This window comes from Leptodactylus fuscus, chromosome 3, assembly GCF_031893055.1.
Source record: "Leptodactylus fuscus isolate aLepFus1 chromosome 3, aLepFus1.hap2, whole genome shotgun sequence".
NCBI classification, from domain to species: Eukaryota; Metazoa; Chordata; class Amphibia; order Anura; family Leptodactylidae; genus Leptodactylus; species Leptodactylus fuscus.
Window position 1 is genome coordinate 57,350,304 of NC_134267.1, and position 21,816 is coordinate 57,372,119.

Consider the following 21,816-nt stretch of genomic DNA (forward strand, 5'->3'; position numbering starts at 1 on the left):
CCGTAATCAACATAGCGGCAGCCCACATGCTCCAGCCGCCGCTGCCACCCCAGCCCGCCTACACACTGCCAGCATGCCGGCCGGCTACACAGGACCAGCAGATGTTGCGGACTACACACCGTACACATGGTGAGTCCAGCGGGGTGGGGGGTGGCTGGTGTCCGCAACGATCCTCTACTGGTGCGTGGGCGCTGCTCCTTCTCCGCGTCGGCACCCGGACCAAGCTCCGGGCCGGCGTCATGTTCCTATGCGAGCCGGGAGCCTTGCGCAGGGTCCCCGTTCTGTCGGTCTTTTGCTGCTTCTGCAGCCTAGGCTACGTAACCTGCAACAGAAGCGCTGGTATAGCTTAGCATAAAACCGGCGCTTCTACTGCAGGCTACGTGCCATAGGTTGCAGTAGAAGCGAAAGACCGACAGCCTGGGGACCCTGCGCACGCCTCTCGGCTGCCATAGGAACATGACGCCGGCCCCGCAGCTTGGTCCGGCTGACGACGCGGAGAAGGAATATAGCGGGGAAGGAGCAGCGCAGCACCCACGCACCGGCAGAGGACATCAGGACAGGTCAGCTTGCTCCGGGTGCCGGCGCGGCACACAAACATAGCAGCGCCGGCAGAGGAAATGCCATCTTAGTCAGCTGCTTAAGGGTGAGAGGGGTGGTGGGGCATGGGTGATCGGTAGGGGCCGGGGGTGGGGGGTGGGGTTGCTCGATTGGGGGTGGTGCTGGTGGTAGGGGTTAGAGAGGGGGCCGGGGGGGGGGGGGGGGGGGTCGGGTTTCACACCAGAGGGCAGAAGGCAAGTGGGGGGGGGAGGGGTAACCAAGGTCACGGGTGGGTGGTGCTGGGGGGAAAAGGTAGGAGGTGACTGTAACTCTAAAGGGGGAAAGGGGGCCGGGTACGGGTGGGGGGTAAGGGGAGAGCCGGGGATGCAGGTGGAGGGAAAGGGGAGGGCCAGAGGTGCAGCAGCGGGTCTGTGGGGTCCTGGATGCAAGAAAAGGGCCATGGGGTGCCACGGGCCGCGCTGCAGGTGGATCGCGCAAGGGGGAGGGGACAGTGGATGAAGTCGCGGGCTATAGCTAGTGGAAGATAAAGTCCTTTATTGCATCGGTGTTCAGTCAGTGTGCTGTCCAAGTGTAGAAAAGATGTGAACATCACTTATGTGAAGAAGCCCTAACAAATCACTAAATCTAGAAAAAAAAAAAAAAAACACACAGGACCAGATAGCGACCAAAATGTTCACCAATAAAACTAAGTCCAGCTTTCACAGTCTCTTTAAAAAAACAAGCAGACAGACACAGCACAAACGACAGCATGAAGATGGCCGCATGCGTCACTATAAGTCTGTCAGTCTTCAGAATGCAGATCGAGTTGAATACAAAGAAGAAGCAGGAAGCCATTGGTTCGGTGCACACATACAGCATTCCAGGGCTTGTCAAGTGTTACATTTTTAAAATTTCATATGGCACAACTACTGTGGGGTCACTAGGGAGAGCATTATAGCATGTGTGGGCCGAGGGAGGGGGGAAATTATACTGTGGGAGGGGCAACTGCACACTATACTTTGGGCATCGGGGGAGGGGTGACAGTTAAGCGGGAAGGGGGACTGCATGACCTGTATTATGTATTTTAGCAGCTTTACTCTTTGAGGCTCCATCTCTAATTTTCAGTTGTCCTTGAGGTAAAGGACATAAACTAGCTGCTCACAGGACATGATGCCTGGACTGCATGTCCAGGAACCTTGGATCTGCACACAAAAGGACACTGGCTGACGAATTATACAACTTTATTTATATTTGTAATTAAAATAACCTATATCACAAAAATGGCTCCTCCACTGTGTAAGCAATGTTACCTCCTATACTGCCCATGCTATCTCGTGTCGACCCCCCCCCCCCCACTTCATACATTGTGAGCATTTGCGAACACAGCCCTCAGTCCTATTGTGTAAATGGATCTATTACTCTGCTATTTGTAAAGTGCTGTGGAATATGATTCTTATTATTAGTTGTTAATGTACTTTGCATGTAAGAATTTCAATTCCAGGATGTATTCGCTGATACCAGTTCTGTGGCTTTTTACACATTTGTGGCAAAAAAGGCACAAAAACAGTACAATAAAAAGATCAATATAAAATCCACGACTTCTATCTAAATACAAGAATAAAAAGCATCTGGTTGCAAATAAGTTTCAGTTCCAAAATACTCCTTCTTTAAATAATTAGGTTATCATCAAATAGAACAATAATGCGTACTGACATCATTGCCTCTTATAAAGTCCCAGAGCCAAAAATAATTATGTTTTGGTTGTTGCAAAGTACAATTTATCATAAATCCCGAAATACCAAGTGCTTGTGGTTTCCAATTGAACTGTCATCTGTGAACCCCAGAATGCTTATTACCTCAGGTAATGTCAGCAAGTCTGCTTTGACATCTTTCCTAGGATGACAAAGAATCAAGCTCAGAACTTCCACTGTCTTCCCAAGACCCATTTCATCTGCAAGAATACCTCCAGGCCACTCATGAGCAGCAGCAGGACGGTCGCGGATTATGCTGGAGAAGAGAAGAGCACAAGAAAAGTAATTGCTTTCTGCAAAAACTGAAACGTATTCAGTAATAAATTATTACTGGGTTGTAGTACAGCAAAATGTTTTAAAGGAGTTGCTTAAGGTTAAGATTTTTATGGTCTATCCTTAGGATAATTGGTTGATTGTTTGGGATGGTGAGGGACAGCAGCTGGCCCCTGCACTGACCAGCTGTTACAGGCACCTTCTAGCGTCCATCCTATACACAATACATGGCAGGAAGAAGAACTCTGTGTCTCTGATTGTGATGGTACTGCAGCTCTACGCCCACTGAAGTCAGTGGAAACTTAGCTGCAGTAATAGCAACCACAAGCTATACAGGGGACAGATCTTTCGGTTTCTGGCCCAGTATGGTGTATAGGATGGGCTCCAGAAGCAGCTCCATATTGCTGATTGGTGCAGGGGCATCATAAAAACCTTAACCCTGGATAATCCCTTTAAAGGGAAAAATCAGAATACAATAGTTGTTTATTCTACACTACATAACTTGTTTGTATGACTTCTGTTGCATTTTATAAATGGAAGCATAAAAGATACCAATGATTTTATTGTAATCCAGTAATTGACAAATTGCTCACCAAAAAATGACTATGCCTACATTTGGGCACATGCTCTGTACATGTGCCAGTTTTCTATTCTACAGTGCAGATACGGTATGGCCTGTGGAAGAAGTCGGACATCTCACCAAACAACTGGGGATTGACCTTAGCAAAACTTCCAACAAGATACCTAAATGGTCCAGGAATGTCGTGTAAACTATAAAAAGCCATCCATATCATATCTACTCTTCGAAATAGTCATCTCATTTCACAGGCACTTCCAATAGTAGAATCCATAGACGGGGGTATCTGTCTGTGTTTGGATTCTGTTGCACACAATGCTCGCTAAAAGAGACATAGAAATGGCTTGTGACTTGCCATATCCCTTGCTTTATTAGTATAGCAGGGCAGTGTAGGACATATTGGATATGTAGGTCATTTCACAAGAGTTAGACAAAATGACTTTTGACATAAAGAACACAGCAATATGTAACAAAATGTTTACCTTCCAGAAAAAGGGTTATAGTAGATTTTAATTCCATCCAATGTTGTGACTTCTCTCCATAATGGATGCAGGGCATGTTCTACATAAAAAAGAAAAGTAAACAGATGATTCACATAATGCACTAAATTACAACCCAAAATAGTATAATAGTATAGTATCAACAGAGAAATACATTCTCTATGTCAGCGGACTTGGCTGGCAAGCACCAGTGCCAGTTATAATTCCCCAGACATGTACTGAACATAGTTAAAGGGGTTATCCAGGCAAAAATGGACAACTCTTAACGTTTAAATCAGCTAGGGGGCAGTGAAAAAAAAAGCACACTCCCATGTGCCCCGGGTCTTCTGCTCCAGCCTTATCTCCCAGGTCTCTTCTGGAGGTCTGCTAAAAAGCCAATGATTGGCCTCAGTGGTCACATGACCGCTGAGGCCAATCAGCAGCCTCACGAAGAGGACCCATGATTTCACAGGTAGTGACATCGCAAGCCCTTCGCTGATTGGCCAACTAGTGGCTTTAGTAGAACTTCAGAAGACGCCGCCAGAGCAGAAGAACCGGGACACGCGGGAGGACACAAGAGCATCAGATACAGAAGAGTATGCTTTTTTTTCCCCCCACTTTCCATTTTTGTCTGAACAACCCCTTTAATACAAGTGCTTTGTCTATACTTACAGTCCTATGAAAAAGTTTGGGCACCCCTATTAATCTTAATCATTTTTAGTTCTAATTATTTTGGTGTTTGCAGCAGCCATTTCAGTTTGATATATCTAATAACTGATGGACACAGTAATATTTCAGGATTGAAATGAGGTTTATTGTACTAACAGAAAATGTGCAATATGCATTAAACCAAAATTTGACCGATGCAAAACTATGGGCACTTCAACAGAAAAGTGACATTAATATTTAGTAGATCCTCCTTTTGCAAAGATAACAGCCTCTAGTCGCTTCCTGTAGCTTTTAATCAGTTCCTGGATCCTGGATGAAGGGATTTTGGACCATTCCTCTTTATAAAACAATTCAAGTTCAGATAAGTTTGATGGTCGCCGAGCATGGACAGCCCGCTTCAAATCATCCCTCAGATGTTCAATGATATTCAGGTCTGGGGACTGGGATGGCCATTCCAGAACATTGTAATTGTTCCTCTGCATGAATGCCTGAGTCGATTTGGAGCAGTGTTTTGGATCATTGTCTTGCTGAAATATCCATCGCCGGCGTAACTTCAACTTCATCACTGATTCTTGAACATTATTCTCAAGAATCTGCTGATACTGAGTGGAATCCATGCGACCCTCAACTTTAACAAGATTCCCGGTGCCGGCATTGGCCACACAGCCCCAAAGCATGATGGAACCTCCACCAAATTTTACAGTGGGTAGCAAGTGTTTTTCTTGGAATGCTGGTTTTTTTGGACGCCATGCATAACGCCTTTTTGTATGACCAAACAACTCAATCTTTGTTTCATCAGTCCACAGGACCTTCTTCCAAAATGAAGCTGGCTTGTCCAAATGTGCTTTTGCTTACCTCAGGCGACTCTGTTTGTGGCATGCATGCAGAAACGGCTTCTTTCTCATCACTCTCCCATACAGCTTCTCCTTGTGCAAAGTGCGCTGTATTGTTGACTGATGCACAGTGATACCATCTGCAGCAAGATGATGCTGCAGCTCTTTGGAGGTGGTCTGTGGATTGTCCTTGACTGTTCTCACCATTCTTCTTCTCTGCCTTTCTGATATTTTTCTTGGCCTGCCACTTCTGGGCTTAACAAGAACTGTCCCTGTGGTCTTCCATTTCCTTACTATGTTCCTCACAGTGGAACCTGACAGGTTAAATCTCTGAGACAACTTTTTGTATCTTTCCCCTGAACAACTATGTTGAACAATCTTTGTTTTCAGATCATTTGAGAGCGGGCTGTCCATGCTCGGCGACCATCAAACTTAACTGAACTTGAATTGTTTTGTAAGGAGGAATGGTCCAAAATACCTTCATCCAGGATCCAGGAACTGATTAAAAGCTACAGGAAGCGACTAGAGGCTGTTATCTTTGCAAAAGGAGGATCTACTAAATATTAATGTCACTTTTCTGTTGAGGTGCCCATACTTTTGCACAAGTCAAATTTTGGTTTAATGCATATTGCACATTTTCTGTTAGTACAATAAACCTCATTTCAATCCTGAAATATTACTGTGTCCATCAGTTATTAGATATATCAAACTGAAATGGCTGCTGCAAACACCAAAATATTTAGAACCAAAAATGATTAAGATTAATAGGGGCGCCCAAACTTTTTAATAGGACTGTATAAATGAGAGGTCATCTTTAATAAGGTCTCCAAGTCTTCTTTACTGAATAATTGTATTCCCCATTATATAACAATTTTGGAGCATTTTTTCTTAGAATTGAGCAGCAGACAGTGTAGTGACACACCCGGTGATAAGGGGAATGGTAAGACCCGTATGGAAATTTATTCATACATTTTTAATGCATATCATAGACCCACAGCATAAATGTATAAGAAAAAAAAATAGCCCAAAATTATTATTTCACAGGAAATGCAAGTTACTAGATTATCAAAATCGGATATTTCAGAAAAGGTGACAGGTCCTCTTTAAATGTGGGTAAGGTTAAGGTAAAAGATAGAAAAAAAAGCACGGTTTAAAGCGGTATTTCAAGAACAAGATATTGATGGTCTATCTTTTCTTGGGTTATTTCTCCAATATTAAATTGGTGGAGGTCTGCCATCTGGCAACCCACCGATCAGCTGTTTGACATAACTAAAGCATTCAAACAATTGAGGAGTCCTTTTCACTTTTAAAGAGGACCTTTCATCAGATCGGGCACATGCAGTTTTATATACTGCTGGAAAGCTGACAGTGCGCTGAATTCAGCGCACTGTCTGCTTTCCCGATCTGTGCTCGGTGTAAAGCGTTATCGGTCCCGGAACCGTAGCGCTTTAGTGTCAGAAGGGCGTTTCTGACAGTTAGCCAGAGACGCCCTTCTGCCCAGCAGTGCCTATCGCGCTGTACTGTGGAGCGGGGAGGAACGCCCCCTCCCTCTGCTCACACAGCTCGTCCATAGACGAGTATTATCAGGAGGGGAGGCGGCGTTCCTCCCCAGTCTTAGAGCACAGCTGCTCTACCGGGACCGATAGCGCTTTACACCAGGCACAGATCGGGAAAGCCGATAGTGCGCTGAATTCAGCGCACCATCAGCTTTCCAGCAGTATATAAAACTGCATGTGCCCGATCTGATGAAAGGTCCTCTTTAACCAAGCATAGTGCTGAACAATGTATAGTGGCTGTGCACGGGACTGCATCTCTGCCCCAATCACTGTAATGGGACAGAGCTGAACACAGGCCATGTGATGATTGGATGTGACATAACTAAACGTGAAGCAGAAGCAGCACTTGCCCAACCACCGTTGCTCATTTGAGCCTCCACATATCAGATATTTAACTCTTGGAAAACCCCTTTAAGTCTATGCAATCCTCCTTGCAATCTTCTGCCCTCAATTCAGTAGAAATTGTTAAGATTGTAAAGCAATAGTGCTACATTATGCAATCACTTTAAAGGGGCTCTATCATTGGGAAAGTCATTTTTAGCTAAGCACATCCTTACATAGCCTTTAGAAAGTCTATTCCACACATACCTTTTGTATGTAAATCAACTCAGTAGTTTTTGAATAAGTCCGTTTTTATTCATATGCAAATTAGCATTCTCCGTGCACTCTGCAAGTGTAGGTGTGAATAGCAGAAGGTAATCACAGACACTTCCAAAGTGCACAGAGAAGGCAATTAGCATATGAATAAAAACTGACTTATTCAAAAACTACTGAGGCAATTTACATATAAAAGGTTGGTGTGAAATAGCCTTTCTAAAGTCTATGCAAGTATGTGCTTAGCTAAAAATGACTTTCCCAATGATAGAGCCCCTTTAAGACCTCTCAGACCTCCACTGATCCTGAGTATGAAGGGCACACTGCGGTCATGCAGGCAGACTACTGTTTGTCAGGTCAATAGGATTTCCTGCTCATCCCAATGGTGTAGGGGCAACTATAGTGAGAGAACTACAGAGCTGCAGTTCCTTCATATACAGTTTCAGCAGGGGTCTTACACGTGAGATAAAATCATGGAATATCACTTTTATATTCTATCTATTCTATCCTACAGCCCCAAAGAAAAGGCTTTAGTCTTTAAATGGTACAGTGTGGCCAAAAGTATTGGCACCCCTGCAGTTCTGTCAGATAATACTCTTTTTCTTCCAGAAAATGATTGCAAGCACAAACTCTTTGGTATTATTATCTTCATTTATTTTGCTTGCAATGAAAAAACACAAAAGAGAATGAAAAAAAAAAGTCAAATCATTGATCATTTTACACAAAAGTATTGGCACCCTCAGCCTAATACTTGGTAGCACAACCTTTAGACAAAACAACTGCGCACAACCGCTTCCGGTAACCATCAATGAGTTTCTTACAATGCTCTGCTGGAATTTTAGACCATTCTTCTTTGGCAAACTGCTCCAGGTCCCTGAGATGTGAAGAGGGCCTTCTCCAAACTGTCATTTTGAGATCTCTCCACAGGTGTCCTATGGGATTCAGGTCTGGACTCATTGATGGCCACTTTAGAAGTCTCCAGTGCTTTCTCTCAAACCATTTTCTAGTGCTTTTTGAAGTGTGTCCTGCTGGAAGACCCCTGACCTCTGAGGGAGACCCGACTTTCTCACACTGGGCCCTACGTTATGCTGCAAAATTTGTTGGTAGTCTTCAGACTTCATAATGCCATGCACAGGGTCAAGCAGTCCAGTGCCAGAGGCAGCAAAGCAACCCCAAAACATCAGGGAACCTCCGCCATGTTTGACTGTAGGGACCGTGTTCTTTTCTTTGAAGGCCTCTTTTTTCCCCTTTAAACTCTATGTTGATGCCTTTTCCCAAAAAGCTCTACTTTTGTCTCATCTGACCAGAGAACATTCTTCCAAAACGTTTTTGGCTTTCTCAGGTAAGTTTTGGCAAACTCCAGCCTGGCTTTTTTATGTCTCTGGGTAAGAAGTGGGGTCTTCCTGGGTATCCTACCATACAGTCCCTTTTCATTCAGACGCCGACGGATAGTACGGGTTGACACTGTTGTACCCTCGGACTGCAGCGCAGCTTGAACTTGCTCTTGCGTTGAAATCTCTCGACAATTTTTCTTTTCCGTCCACATCTAGGGAGGTTAGCCACAGTGCCATGGGCTTTAAACTTCTTGATGACACTGCACATGGTAGACACAGGAACATTCAGGTCTTTGGAGATGGACTTGTAGCCTTGAGATTGCTCATGCTTCCTGACAATTTTGCTTCTCAAGTCCTCAGACAGTTCTTTGGTCTTCTTTCTTTTCTCCATGCTCAATGTCGTACACACAAGGACACAGGACAGAGGTTGAGTCAACTTTAATCCATTTCAACTGGCTGCAAGTGTGATTTAGTTATTGCCACCACCTGTTAGGTGCCTCAGGTAAGTAACAGGTGCTGATAATTACACAAATTAGACAAGCATCACATGATTTTTCAAACAGTGCCAATACTTTTGTCCACCCTCTTTTTTATGTTTGGTGTTGAATTATATCCAATTTGACTTTTTGACAATTCTTTTTGTGGTTTTCCATTGAAGACAAATTAAATGAAGATAATAATACCAAAGAATTTGTGATTGCAATCATTTTCTGGAAGAAAATGAGTATTATCTGACAGAATTGAAGGGGTGCCAATACTTTTGGCCAACACTGTATATCCCATATAACCATATTGTCATGCATACAGGCTTAGTAGCAGTCATGGCATTATCCATTTGCAGAAATTACTACTTTAGATAGAGAACATTTTATCAAGCACTAAATAGTAAATGGCTTCATTGCAAATGGTCAATGTATCTACCATTAGAAGGCACATCTTTGAAGTTCTCTCTTTGCAGCATCCAATTGACTGCTTCATTCTGGTATGGACGCAGGATGGGTATGAGGGCAGGGTGCTGCACATCTTCTTGCAGAGTCTTTTCTTCCTGTTGATGAGTCTGCCTGACATAGTCATAAAGTTCTTCAATATTTTGTCTCTCCAGCTCTTGGTCTGACTCTTCTTCGTTGTCATCAGAAATGTCTGCAAGTAGATGAGCACAATTTAATTACCGTACTAATGAAATTTAATACTAGGTTCACATTAACGTTGGATTTCAGTTTTCGGGTCTGTCGGGGTACCTGAACAATGGAGAGACAGACCACTTAAACAGTGTTAACACAGGGAGACAAGCGGGCCCCATTGACTATAATAGGGTCCGTCTGGCATTCTTAAGTTTTTAAACTGAAACCAGCGGAGGAAAAAGTCCTCTGTGCTCTGATTTTGGATGGACACTGCAATGAAGTGTGGAGACTCTGGTACAGATGTGAACGTAGAATGTAAAAAAAACAAAAAACAAAAACGGTTTCTAGTTGGCACAAAATTTAAAAAATCCAAACAAACATAGATTTCTTCCAATGATAATGGTAAGCATTACTAAAGAAGCATTCATTAAATTCAATCTGACCCAAATGGATTTTTCATCCCGATAGGCCATCAGTATCTGGTCTGAAGGTGGTCGACACTCGGACCCCACACAAGTCAGCTGTTGTAGCTATTCAAACATGAAGCAGAGCTTTAGTTTTCGGCACAAGGCTGCTGCTCTGCTCCTATTACTTGAATATAAGTAGACTGCACACATTCCCCTCCACTGAAGCAACTCCTGACACCTAGAGGTTGCTGGAACAGCTGATCTGTGTGGGGTCCAGGTGTCGGACCTCAACAGATCAGATATTAATCGCCTATCTGGTGGATGAAAAATCCATTAAAATGTTCTCAATACAAATTGAAACTTTGACAGTAGCAAAACATCAGAAATCTACTGAAAAAGGAGTTTGTAGTTGTTCTTAAGGAAGCAAATTTTTTTTTATTTCCAGAAGACATCCCATTTCACATCTAGCAGACCCAGTCCATTCATATGTTATACATGAGGCCATTCAGTACAGCTGTGGTCCCTTTTCCCCTGTGATAACAGCAAGGCTGTATTCATTCACAAAGGGGATAGGATTCATATGATAATACGGAGGATTTCATCAGCTCTCCTGACATATCTGCTGTAGAAACTACTTCTACCCTCAAACAATATCAAAGCTGGAGCGACTTCTTATTACACACTACGTGGAGCCATTTTTCTCCTGGCTTGACAACTGAGTTTTGCCAGTTGCAGGTGGAGTCTCTACATAGTCTGACAAGGGTCTAGATTTCCAGTAGCAATAACTGCAGAAATGGTGTAAAACAACCTCCATTGATACTGCATCATAGAAAGTGCGTCCAAATCCCTCTTGTATGTTCTCATTACCGGGTATGGTGAAGCCATAGAACTTATCCATCAGCTTCTGAATAATAAGACACGACTTCTTCATTCTTCTGTGTCCTTCACTTAGAAATTCTGGCTTGGATAAACACGCTTCCAACAAATAGATTCCAACCTATGAGAAAAGGCCAATTATATCAAGAAAAGGATAAGCTGAAAACACATTTTGCTCAAGTATAAGCCGAATTTTTAAGCACAGTTTTTGTGCTGAAAAAGCCCCCCTTGGCTTATACTCGAGTCAAGCAAAAAAAAAATAAAAAAATTATTTATTTTTTTTTTGAAAGGGGGGGGGGGGGGGGTCTATGACCAGCCGCAATAGTAATGTATAGAATCTCCCATAAAATAGTGAAAAAAATAAGCTTTAAAAAAATATAATAAAAATTTTAAATAAATAAAAGTTCTACATCCCTCCTTTCCCTAGAATACATATAAAAGTAGAAAATTACTGAGAAACACATGCACATTAGGTATCCCTGTGTCTGAAAGTGCCCGGTCTACTGAATATAGGGTATCTGCAGTGCTCCTGTTCCGTCGGGAAGGGGTTAATAGGAGCACTGCAGATACCCTATATTCAGCCAGACTGAATTCCACGTGGGGGAAAGAAAAACCCAGTCCTCAAGCTCGGGGAAAGGGCAGACAGACAACCAAAACACCCCCTCCCCTTTCCCAGCACCCAACATCTACTGCACCCAAAAACCATTTTAATTTTTGAAATGTTCCAGTAGCTGCTGCATTTCCCCCCTAGGCTTATACTCGAGTCAATAAGTTTTCCCAGTTTTTTGTGGTAAAATTAGGGGCCTCGGCTTATACTCGAGTATATACGGTACATAAAACGTATATGTCTTTATACACAATGTTTCACACTCTGGGAGACCTCTTTATTGCATCCTTTCTGTGTGCCCACTTCTGTCTTGGCGGTCAAAGGAGCAAAGACAAATTATACCTGCAGCAACATATATAAGTAGTCATGTAAAAACCCTGACATATTTAAAGAATGTAGTCACCAACTAGGTAATAGTCAAAATCTACCAATGAGCAAAAAGAGAGGTGTAGAGTGGCTTGCAAAAGTACTTATAGCCCTTGATCTTTTTCCCATTTTGTCAACTTACAACCACAAACTTGAATGTATTTTATTGAGGTTTTAAGCGTGAAATACAAAAGTTTTCAGCCCCCTTGTACTCTGATAAACCTAAAAAAATCCAGTGCGCACAATTGCCTTCAGAAGTCACTGAAGTAGTTAATAGGGTCCAGCTTTGTGTAATTTACTCTCAGTATAAATACTTCACCTATCCGGAATAGTTCTTAAATCAAAAAAAGTCTCAGTATAAATACACCTGTTCTGTGAAGGCCTCAGTGGTTTGTTAGAGGACACTAGTGTACAAACAGCATCATGAAGACCAAGGAACTCACCAGACAGGTCAGAGATAAAGATGTGGACAAATTTAAAGCAGGATTAGGTTATAAAAACATATCCCAAGCTTTGAGCATCTCAAGGAGCAATCCATCATCCAAAAATGGAAAAAGTATTCTACAACAGCAAACCTACCAAGACATGACCATTCACCTAAACTAATAGATTGAGCAAGGAGAGCACTAGTCAGAGAAGCAGCCAAGAGGCCCATGGTCACTCTGGAGGAGCTACAGAAATCCACAGCTCAGGTGGGAGAATCTGTCCACAAGACAACTATAAGTAGTGCACTCCATAAATCTGGCCTTTATGGAAGAGTAGCATGAAGAAAACCATTGCCGAATGAAAGACAAAACAAATGCCGATTGCAGTTTGGCACAAGCCATATAGGGGACACAGCAAACCTACAGTAGAAGGTGCTCTGGTTAGATGAGACCAAAGTTGAACCTTTTGGCCTAAGTGCAAAGTGTTATGTGTGGCGGAAAAGTAACCCTGCTCATCCCCCTCAACACACCATCCCCACTGTGACACGTGGTGGTGGCAGCATCATGCTGGGGGAGGCTTTACTTCAGCAGGGACAGGGAGCTGGTCAGAGTTGATGGGAAGATGGATGAAGCTAAATACAGGGAAATCCTGGAAGAAAACCTGGTGGAGGCTGCAAAAGACTGGGAAGGAGATTCACCTTCCAGCAAGACAATGACCCTAAACCTACAGCCAGAGCTACAGTGGAATGATTTAGAATAGATCATAGAACATTCTTATGTGTTAGAATAACCCAGTCAAAGTCCAAACTTAAATCCTATTGAGAATCTGTGGCAAGACATGAGAATTGCTGTTCACAGACGCTCTCCATCCAATCTGGCTGAGCCTGAGCTATTTTGCAAAAAAGAATGGGCAAAACTTTCAGGCTCTACATGTACAAAGCTGGTAGAGACCTACCCCGAAACACTTGGAACTGGAATTGCAGCGAAAGATGGCTCTACAAAGTATTAATATGGGGGGCTGAATACTTTTGCACATTACACTTTTCAGATTTTTATTTTATTAGAATGTTGAAATCAATGTATCATTTTCCTTCCACTTCACATTTTTTTTATGCCCCACATAGACCTCACAATGTACATTTTTCCCTAACAGTATGTCATATATATATATATATATATATATATATATATATATATATATATATATATATATATATATGGGATGGAAATCAATGCAAACATGGGGAGAACATACAAACTCCTTGCAGATGGTTTTTGCCTTTGGCGGGATTTGAACACCAGGACTCCAGTGCTGCAAGTCTGCAGTGCTAACCACTGAGCCACCGTGTGGCCCCTCCACTTCACAATTATCAGCTACTTTGCGTTAGTTACTCGAAATCTCAAGAAAATAGATTTAAGTTTGTGGTTGTAAGGTGACAAAATGTGAAAAAGTTCAAGGGGTATAAATACTTTTACAAGCCACTGTAGTTAGTGACAACTGGACAAAGCTAGTAAAAACAAATGAAGAAAATCAGTGGGTGGATTTTACATAATAGTGTATGACAGTCATAGATTTCATATAATAATAATAAGAAGAAGATGAAGAAGAAGAAGAAGAAGAATAGATTTTACAAAACAGTATGAGATAAAATGGGATAGATGCAAAAATAACTGAAATAACCCAATGAGCCATTGTTTTTCAGTTACTTGCCCAGTCCTAGGTCAGAGCCATTTCTGCTCCACCAGCCACCAAATATTCATCCATCAAATAAATTGGGCTGACCAGCAATACCAACAACAGGCCCTATACAATGTGCAGCACCGTGCTTGGCATTCACCTAAACACTACAGTCTCTTCAACCAGCTGATCAGTGGCGGCCTTACAACCGGGATAGTACATATCCCTACTAGTACATATGGCTATTATTAGAACTTTTTGACTCGACATAGCAACACATCACTGTATAATAATGACCAACTAATTGCCAGGGCCCAGCAGTCACTGGGCTATGATTCTACAAGTTATGCAAATGGGACAATCCCTTTAAGAGAAAAAAACAAAACACCATCATAGCACCAATACACAACTTGTTTCTGTGCTTACATATGGCAATGGTTGACTTTTTAGTGTGAATGAAGCTTTATTGATCATGTAGTGGATTTATCAACTGGTCACCAGATTTTAAGGGGTCTACAAGAAACTTATGCACTACATTAGCAGTATATTCAGCAGTCACGGGGCTGAGATTTTCCTCGCAGTACTTCTGATTGGAGGATAACAGGTGACGGACAGGGCTACAACCTCACACACCGCATACATAACTATTTATACAGTAACAGCTCCCTGGACTCCAGTTGCTGATGAGATGCACGCATTCAGCAGTCCCCATTTACACACATATAGCAGTCCCTTTTATGGCACTGTAAGCAGTTTTACTTATATTTTGGGCAACTTTGGGATTTCTAGAACTGATTAGGAATATGCATTTTACTGACAATAAAAGATTTTATTGATGCCATATGGGGGAACATAGCAGTTTTTGATTGATTTTTCTAGCGCTTCATTTTAGATTTTTTTTTTTTAAGCCTTTCAGTGTGCTTGAAAAACAACATTACAGTTGTATTTTAATTTTTTTTTTTTTTAATTGCATTGAATTTTATTTTTAATACTTTTACAATATTTTTTTTGTCTCCTAAGAAACTATAAATTGCAATCTTCTAATAGGATTAAACTAAGGCAGATCTGGCTAATGCCTACTTCGGTCACCACTGACAACGCCATTCAAAGGATTAAACGCCTGGTATTGGTAGTTTGAAAATCCCAGATGTTAGGAGATGTGCCCAGCTGTATACACCTGCACATGAGCGGGCAGGAGACCCTGCATTATTCTGCCACAAGTAATGTAGAAAATCAGTTGCGGGAGAAAAGGCCCATAAGCTACCAACTTAGAAAATATACAAGTCAGTCACTAATGGGTTAAAGAATTACCGTATTTTTCGGACTATAAGACGCATGTAGGTTTTAGAGGAGAAAAATAGGGGAAAAAAATTTTCAAGCAAAAAATGGTAAAATATTTAATGTATGGGAGTTGTAGATTTGCTGTAATTTTTAAAGCGGAGTTGTCGGAGCTCGTGCCTGCGATCTCTGATTGTAGGTATAAGCTTCGGTATGGGGGGGGGGGGGGGACTTTACTGACGGCACAGGGCCTGCAGTATTGCCATGCTCCTGTCGCTGCAGAAAACCAGCGGTGGCAGGAGCACATTCGGACTATAAGACGCACCCTCATTTTCCTCCGAAATTTTGGGGAAAAAAAGTGCGTCTTATAGTCCGAAAAATACGGTACCTTTTTAAGGGTGAATTTACATTGTCAGGTTTTTGCATGCAGCTTTTAAAGTAGATTGAAAAAAAATAGAAGCAGCACCCGTCCTTTATACTTTACATATCTAAAAATTACAACTGAAACCACATTGTGAAACCACAACATTTTTTGGCCATTATGGAAACATTGTGTAATACAGGGGTGGGTAATTAATTTTCTCATGGGGCGACATGAGAAATTGAAACAGTTCTAGAGGGATATGTGCACTTTGGCAAATTTAGCTCCACCCACTTCTATGCTGACTCCGCCCATTCTCATCCATTTTCCATGTGCCCCCACAAAGTGTAATGCTCCTACAGTCACCCTAACATTATAATGTTCCCCTCCAAATGTCCCACAGTATTAAGTCCCTCTCCTGGTGCCCAAGTTTAAACTGGGGGAAACTAGAGGAGACATGACACTGGGGTACCTGGAGGGGGACATTAACAGTGTGGATAGTTGGAGGGGGACATTAAACTGGGGGCAAATAGAGGCAGACATGTCCCCCTCCAGCTACCACGACGGTTTAATATGCTCCTCCAGCTGCCCCCCAGTTTGACAGCCTCCATCTGCCCCCTAGTTGAATGTCCCCCCTCTATCTGCCTTCAGTTTAACTGCCGCCTACATGTGCCCCCAGTTGCTCACACATACGGTCTCTTCCCTCCTCCATTCCCCGCAGCTTGCTTTTTCTGTGTAACAGCAACCACACTGTCCCGTGTGGCTCCGCCCACTAACGAGTCTTAGCCTATCCTAGTGAGCTAAAGAACCTGTGCTGACATCGTCACAGGTCCTTGAACAAACATCCCATTCAGCATCTACTTTTATCCCACAAGCTATGTAGGCCAGACAGAACCAGTCAGAGGTCCGGATGTGGCCCGCGGGCCGCACATTGCCCAGGTCTGTAAAAGAATGCCGAATTTTACAATTCCAATACAATAACTCAGATTTATTTGATTTAATATACACATTGCAGAAAAAATGCTGCAGAAAATGTAGCTATTCCATATGTTTGTGTTTTTGAAAACCCAACATGCCAATTTTAACTACAAAAATGCAGAATGTGCTATAAGAGATACAGGTCCCACCTATCTTGAAACTAGAAATGTTCCAGACCCTGGGCTTATAGCCACAAGGAGTGTGGAAGTGGGGAGGTGGCTGCCTGTGCACAGCTCTCTTCTTTCACTTTTATGGGGGAAAAAAACTGACAGAATTTTTTTTTTGCTTGCATTGATCTTTATATAAACGGATGGCCATCTGCTTAATGGATCTGCTAAACGGATGTATAAAAAAAAAAATGTGATAACGATGGACCCACAGAAGTAAACAGACATACATGCAAGCGTAGCTGTTAGATGGGGTCAGGAGATCCCTGTTCTTGAGATGGAAATACCTCAGACCTACCCATACATGCTAAGGAAAAAAAAAGCAGAAAGTGTATCGTATGTGTACAAAACAGAAAGTGATGATACCAATAAGAAAGACTGGCAATAGAAGAAAATATTTCATTACCTCAAGCTCACTAGGTTGGGTTGTTCTTTGATAAAGTGCAATAAGTTTCTTCTTCTGCAGCCACATTACGTCTTCCAGCATTTGGACACCAAGTGACGTTTCTACAAGAACCTCTTCTGCGCACATATTGGTGGATTCTTTAGACCTTTCATCATCTGATTCAAGTGCACAAAGCAAAAGCTGACCAGGTTTTGAGGACAAGGTACTAGTCAATGTAAAACTACGACCATGGAAGTCTGAATTAGTGTATACCCCAGATGTAACACGAATACTGAATATACAAAGCAAAGCTCTCCAGGCGTCATCATCCAGAAAGGGCAAGATGGACAAATTAAGATCAATAGATGACAGGGCTGAGAAGTCTCCAGAGTCTTTGCTGTCCTTTCTTTGTAGCTGTGTACTAGGACCTTCAGTCTCATAGGACGGTAACAACCTTTCAGTGGTATCATTTATTAAAGAATGGGATGTGCTTGGTTCGGCAGGTTCCCCATCCTCTTCTAGTGTTACATCATTCTTTCTATCTTCATGCATATTCCAGGATAACAGTTTCTTGGCCCCATCATCCAGCTTGACTGGTGCCGCACGTTTTCTGCGACCTGCCATCTTGTAAGAACTCTTGGCCCTACTAGGTAGATGAAATAACATTTTAGAATGGTGTTATTAAGGAGGGAAAGCTAAGTATATCGGTACTATAAAACCCAAGACGCTCCTGTAGTTCTATGGAGTACAGAGCGTACTGCGCCTGCTTGTGTAAGCAACCACAAAAAAATGGCCGCCTGCATGTGCGCAGAGCCGACTTGCGCATGCGTTGAATTTTGACCCCCCGCGCGCCGGAAGAAGACACGTGAAGAGGCCGTTGCTAAAGAAGATGGAGGCGGCGCTGGAGAGAGTTCTCTCTCAGCATTAGGGGCGCCCCCAGTGCTGTTTGAGCGCTGGGGCCCACCCTCAGTGCTGCGAGAGAACTCATTTCCATACCGACAAAAAACGGGATTTCAAGCAAACGGCAGCGTGGAGAAGGTATCGAAAGGTAGGAGAAGAATAGCCTTTCTTAAGGCTATTCCGACGTATTAGTGAGAAAAAAATGAGTTTGAAAGATAGGATCCCTTTAAATTTCCTAGACACATAGAGACGACTATTTGCATTGCATTGCTTATCTGTGAGACATAGCAATCACAGGCCAATGTAGAAGATTACAGAAAATCCCTGATGAGACAGTGTAGATTATTACTGACTAGGGTTGAGCGATCGTGTTCGGAAAAGATCGGATTTCAATCGGTGACCGAGAAAATTTCACGATCGCAATCGGAATTCCGAACACGATCTTTTTAGGTGGGATCGAGATCGGTAGTATTTCCCACAATGCTTTGCTTAGCCTTCACACTGAGTATATAGTGTATACTCAGTGTGAAGGCTCCGCTGCGGTTCCATAGGAATGAATGGAAGCAGACTGCACACAGCCTTAACCCCCTGCGTGCCGGCTGCCTCCATTCATTCTAATGGGAGACTAAAGTAACATCTCTAGTAGCTACTTACCTCCAGAGATGGCTGCCCCGCCTCCCAGGTTAGTGTTTAAAGAGCTAGGAAGGCGGAGCTTGTGGCTTAGGAGAGTGTGGGCGGGGAGACGTGACATCTCGCCTCCCAGTACCCGCCCGCACTCTCCTAACCTGGGAGGCAGGGGGCAGCGAGGCGAGAAGAGCAGCAGCGAGGCAAAGAAGCACACCGGAGCAGCCATCTCTGCAGGTAAGTGGACACCAGGGAGGACTAAGTAGCCAGAGGATTAAAAAAAAATCCTCTGGCTACTTAGTGATTCACTACACAGCATGGATTCTAACAATTAAAGCGTTCAATTGTTAGATTCCATGCTGTATAGTGAATAGGATTGCTTTTAAAATCCGATCTCCAATTAATAAAAAAATCCCATTGACTTGCATTGGGATCGGAATTGGGATTGAGATCTGGTTCGATTGAAAAATGATCGGAAATCGGATTTTAAAATCGATCCTGAAAAGTCAGTATCGGCTCAACCCTATTACTGACACTAGTGTTGCCTCTCCTCTGTGCAGATCCCAAACAATAGAGAGGAAGACCTCTAAAACAGCGGTAATACACGGAGTCTGATGAACCCCACTGACTGTAATGGAGATTCCGCCGCAGATGTAAGCATAGCCTGTCTCATATGGGAATATTGGGGTAGTGGGCTCTCAGTGTAGGCGCCTGCTAAAATTATGGTACATCACACCATAGTGCACGACTGGGGTATCATCCAATATGTTTGCCTCCATGATTCATCTATAGTGTACTGAGCTTATGTAAGTGGGAAATGATCACATGTTTCCGTATCTTATAAAAGCTCCATTTTGTTAGGCTTTCCACATTTTGACTGACTGTCCAAGGTTTTAAGTCATTCACGAGAGTCAGACTCAGGCCGTGGAAGAATAGAGGAGTCTGAGGTTAGGCCTACCAACTCCACAGGCCTGATACAACTTTAGGGATGTGAGTGTGTTTTCCACTTTAACTAAATTTACAGATAACGTTTGGGGTTTTTTTGGCAGTATTTGCGTTAATAAATTTTGCAATATACTTTATTAACACATGTTGTCGCCTTTCTGGTAACCCCTGCCTCTCTCTATGCTGTCCCTGCTTCTTACAATGTACCAATGTAGACAGTATGGCTGTGTAAAGTGTCACGAGACATCTATTAGTGACTCCATGACACACGCCATACCGGACAGCGCCAGACACCGGAGCACTGAGGACAGGCGAGCATGTTTGGTTTTTTTAATGTTTCCCCTTCCCCAGCCCCCTCCACGTCTCATGATATTCATCAGTAGCGCCTTTGATGAGTGCCAGAATTACTTATACTATCCTAAGGACTGGTCAGTAATATGTAAGTCACAGATTATGCCATTTACTGTCCATTCATCTGATCCACTGATGAATCAGAATAACAGACAGTACTGGTAGTGTAAACATAGCCTTCTTATAGGGAGGGGGTATGAGGAAGGGAACTACAAGTCCCAGCAAGTTGAGGCTCTTGTTATGGGATGTCAGAGATCACTGCAGCAGGGTATAAACTCCTAGCACAGGGCTGTTGTTATGGGCTATCAAAAGATAATTGAGGAAGGCTACAAGCGCAGAACTACAACTCCCAGCAGCTCACTATCCACCAGAGCTCACCCTAAAAGAAGAAAGCACTGAAGCAATCACCTGGGCTCCGGTCCTCCATACAAAGCATACAGCTCCGGAACTCCTCCCCCTCAAAGGTCCTTCCGCCACCTCCTCGCCTCTCCACCGCTTAGCTCCACCCCCTCATACAGGGGTCACATGACAGTGACAACCCAACAGGTCCTTGTCCTCTCCACTGCCTGGTAAACGCTCTATCCTAGTGGGCTAAAGGACCTCTGATGACGCAACGACCATGTGATAAGACTGTTGTGTGGGCGGAGCAATTGTGTAATGTGCTGTACGGGGTGGTGTTATGGAGTAGGCTCTGGTAGGTATGATGTCATAGGAAGAGGCGGGGCTTCCAGAGGAGAGGCGGAGTCTCAAGGATTATAAGTCTGTTTTCAAAACAGGAAGACAGAGCGGTGCACGTGTAGCTGGCGGAGAGGAGAGGGGAGGGGAGGGGAGGGGAGGGGAGGGGAGGGGAGGGGAGGGGAGGGGAGGGGAGGGGAGGTGTTATATGGGACTGCGTGATAGATAGGGCTGGAGGAGTGATGGATATTACATGGGACTGCGTGATGGATAGGGCTGGAGGAGAGATGGATATTACATGGAACTGCGTGATGGATAGGGCTGGAGGAGTGATGGATATTACATGGGACTGCGTGATGGATAGGGCTGGAGGAGTGATGGATATTACATGGGACTGCGTGATAGATAGGGCTGGAGGAGTGATGGATATTACATGGGACTGCGTGATGGATAGGGCTGGAGGAGTGATGGATATTACATGGGACTGCGTGATGGATAGGGCTGGAGGAGAGATGGATATTACATGGGACTGCGTGATGGATAGGGCTGGAGGAGAGATGGATATTACATGGGACTGCGTGATAGATAGGGCTGGAGGAGTGATGGATATTACATGGGACTGCGTGATAGATAGGGCTGGAGGAGTGATGGATATTACATGGGACTGCGGGATGGATAGGGCTGGAGGAGAGATGGATATTACATGGGACTGCGTGATGGATAGGGCTGGAGGAGAGATGGATATTACATGGGACTGCGTGATAGATAGGGCTGGAGGAGTGATGGATATTACATGGGACTGCGTGATAGATAGGGCTGGAGGAGTGATGGATATTACATGGGACTGCGTGATGGATAGGGCTGGAGGAGTGATGGATATTACATGGGACTGCGTGATGGATAGGGCTGGAGGAGAGATGGATATTACATGGGACTGCGTGATGGATAGGGCTGGAGGAGTGATGGATATTACATGGGACTGCGTGATGGATAGGGCTGGAGGAGTGATGGATATTACATGGGACTGCGTGATGGATAGGGCTGGAGGAGAGATGGATATTACATGGGA

The 21,816-nt window shown here is 43.5% G+C and overlaps 1 protein-coding gene across 3 annotated transcripts in view; it reads right to left on the bottom strand.

Moving 5' to 3' along the window:
* SHPRH (SNF2 histone linker PHD RING helicase) overlaps positions 1-20,568 on the bottom strand; it is a 65,511-nt gene extending 44,943 nt beyond the window's left edge. Inside the window, exons 1-6 of one of the 3 annotated variants that reach the window (XM_075267602.1) lie at positions 20,481-20,568; positions 17,274-17,895; positions 10,999-11,128; positions 9,525-9,743; positions 3,621-3,699; positions 2,394-2,544 (exon numbers count right to left, since the gene is read on the bottom strand). In XM_075267602.1, the coding sequence (XP_075123703.1) occupies positions 2,394-2,544; positions 3,621-3,699; positions 9,525-9,743; positions 10,999-11,128; positions 17,274-17,876 (1,182 nt within the window). In that variant the 5' untranslated portion in view covers positions 17,877-17,895; positions 20,481-20,568. Of the gene's footprint in view, positions 1-2,393; positions 2,545-3,620; positions 3,700-9,524; positions 9,744-10,998; positions 11,129-17,273; positions 17,899-20,450 lie in introns of all 3 variants that reach the window. The other 2 variants (XM_075267605.1, XM_075267603.1) reach the window with 2 other exon arrangements.
* Positions 20,569-21,816: the final 1,248 nt, after the last annotated feature.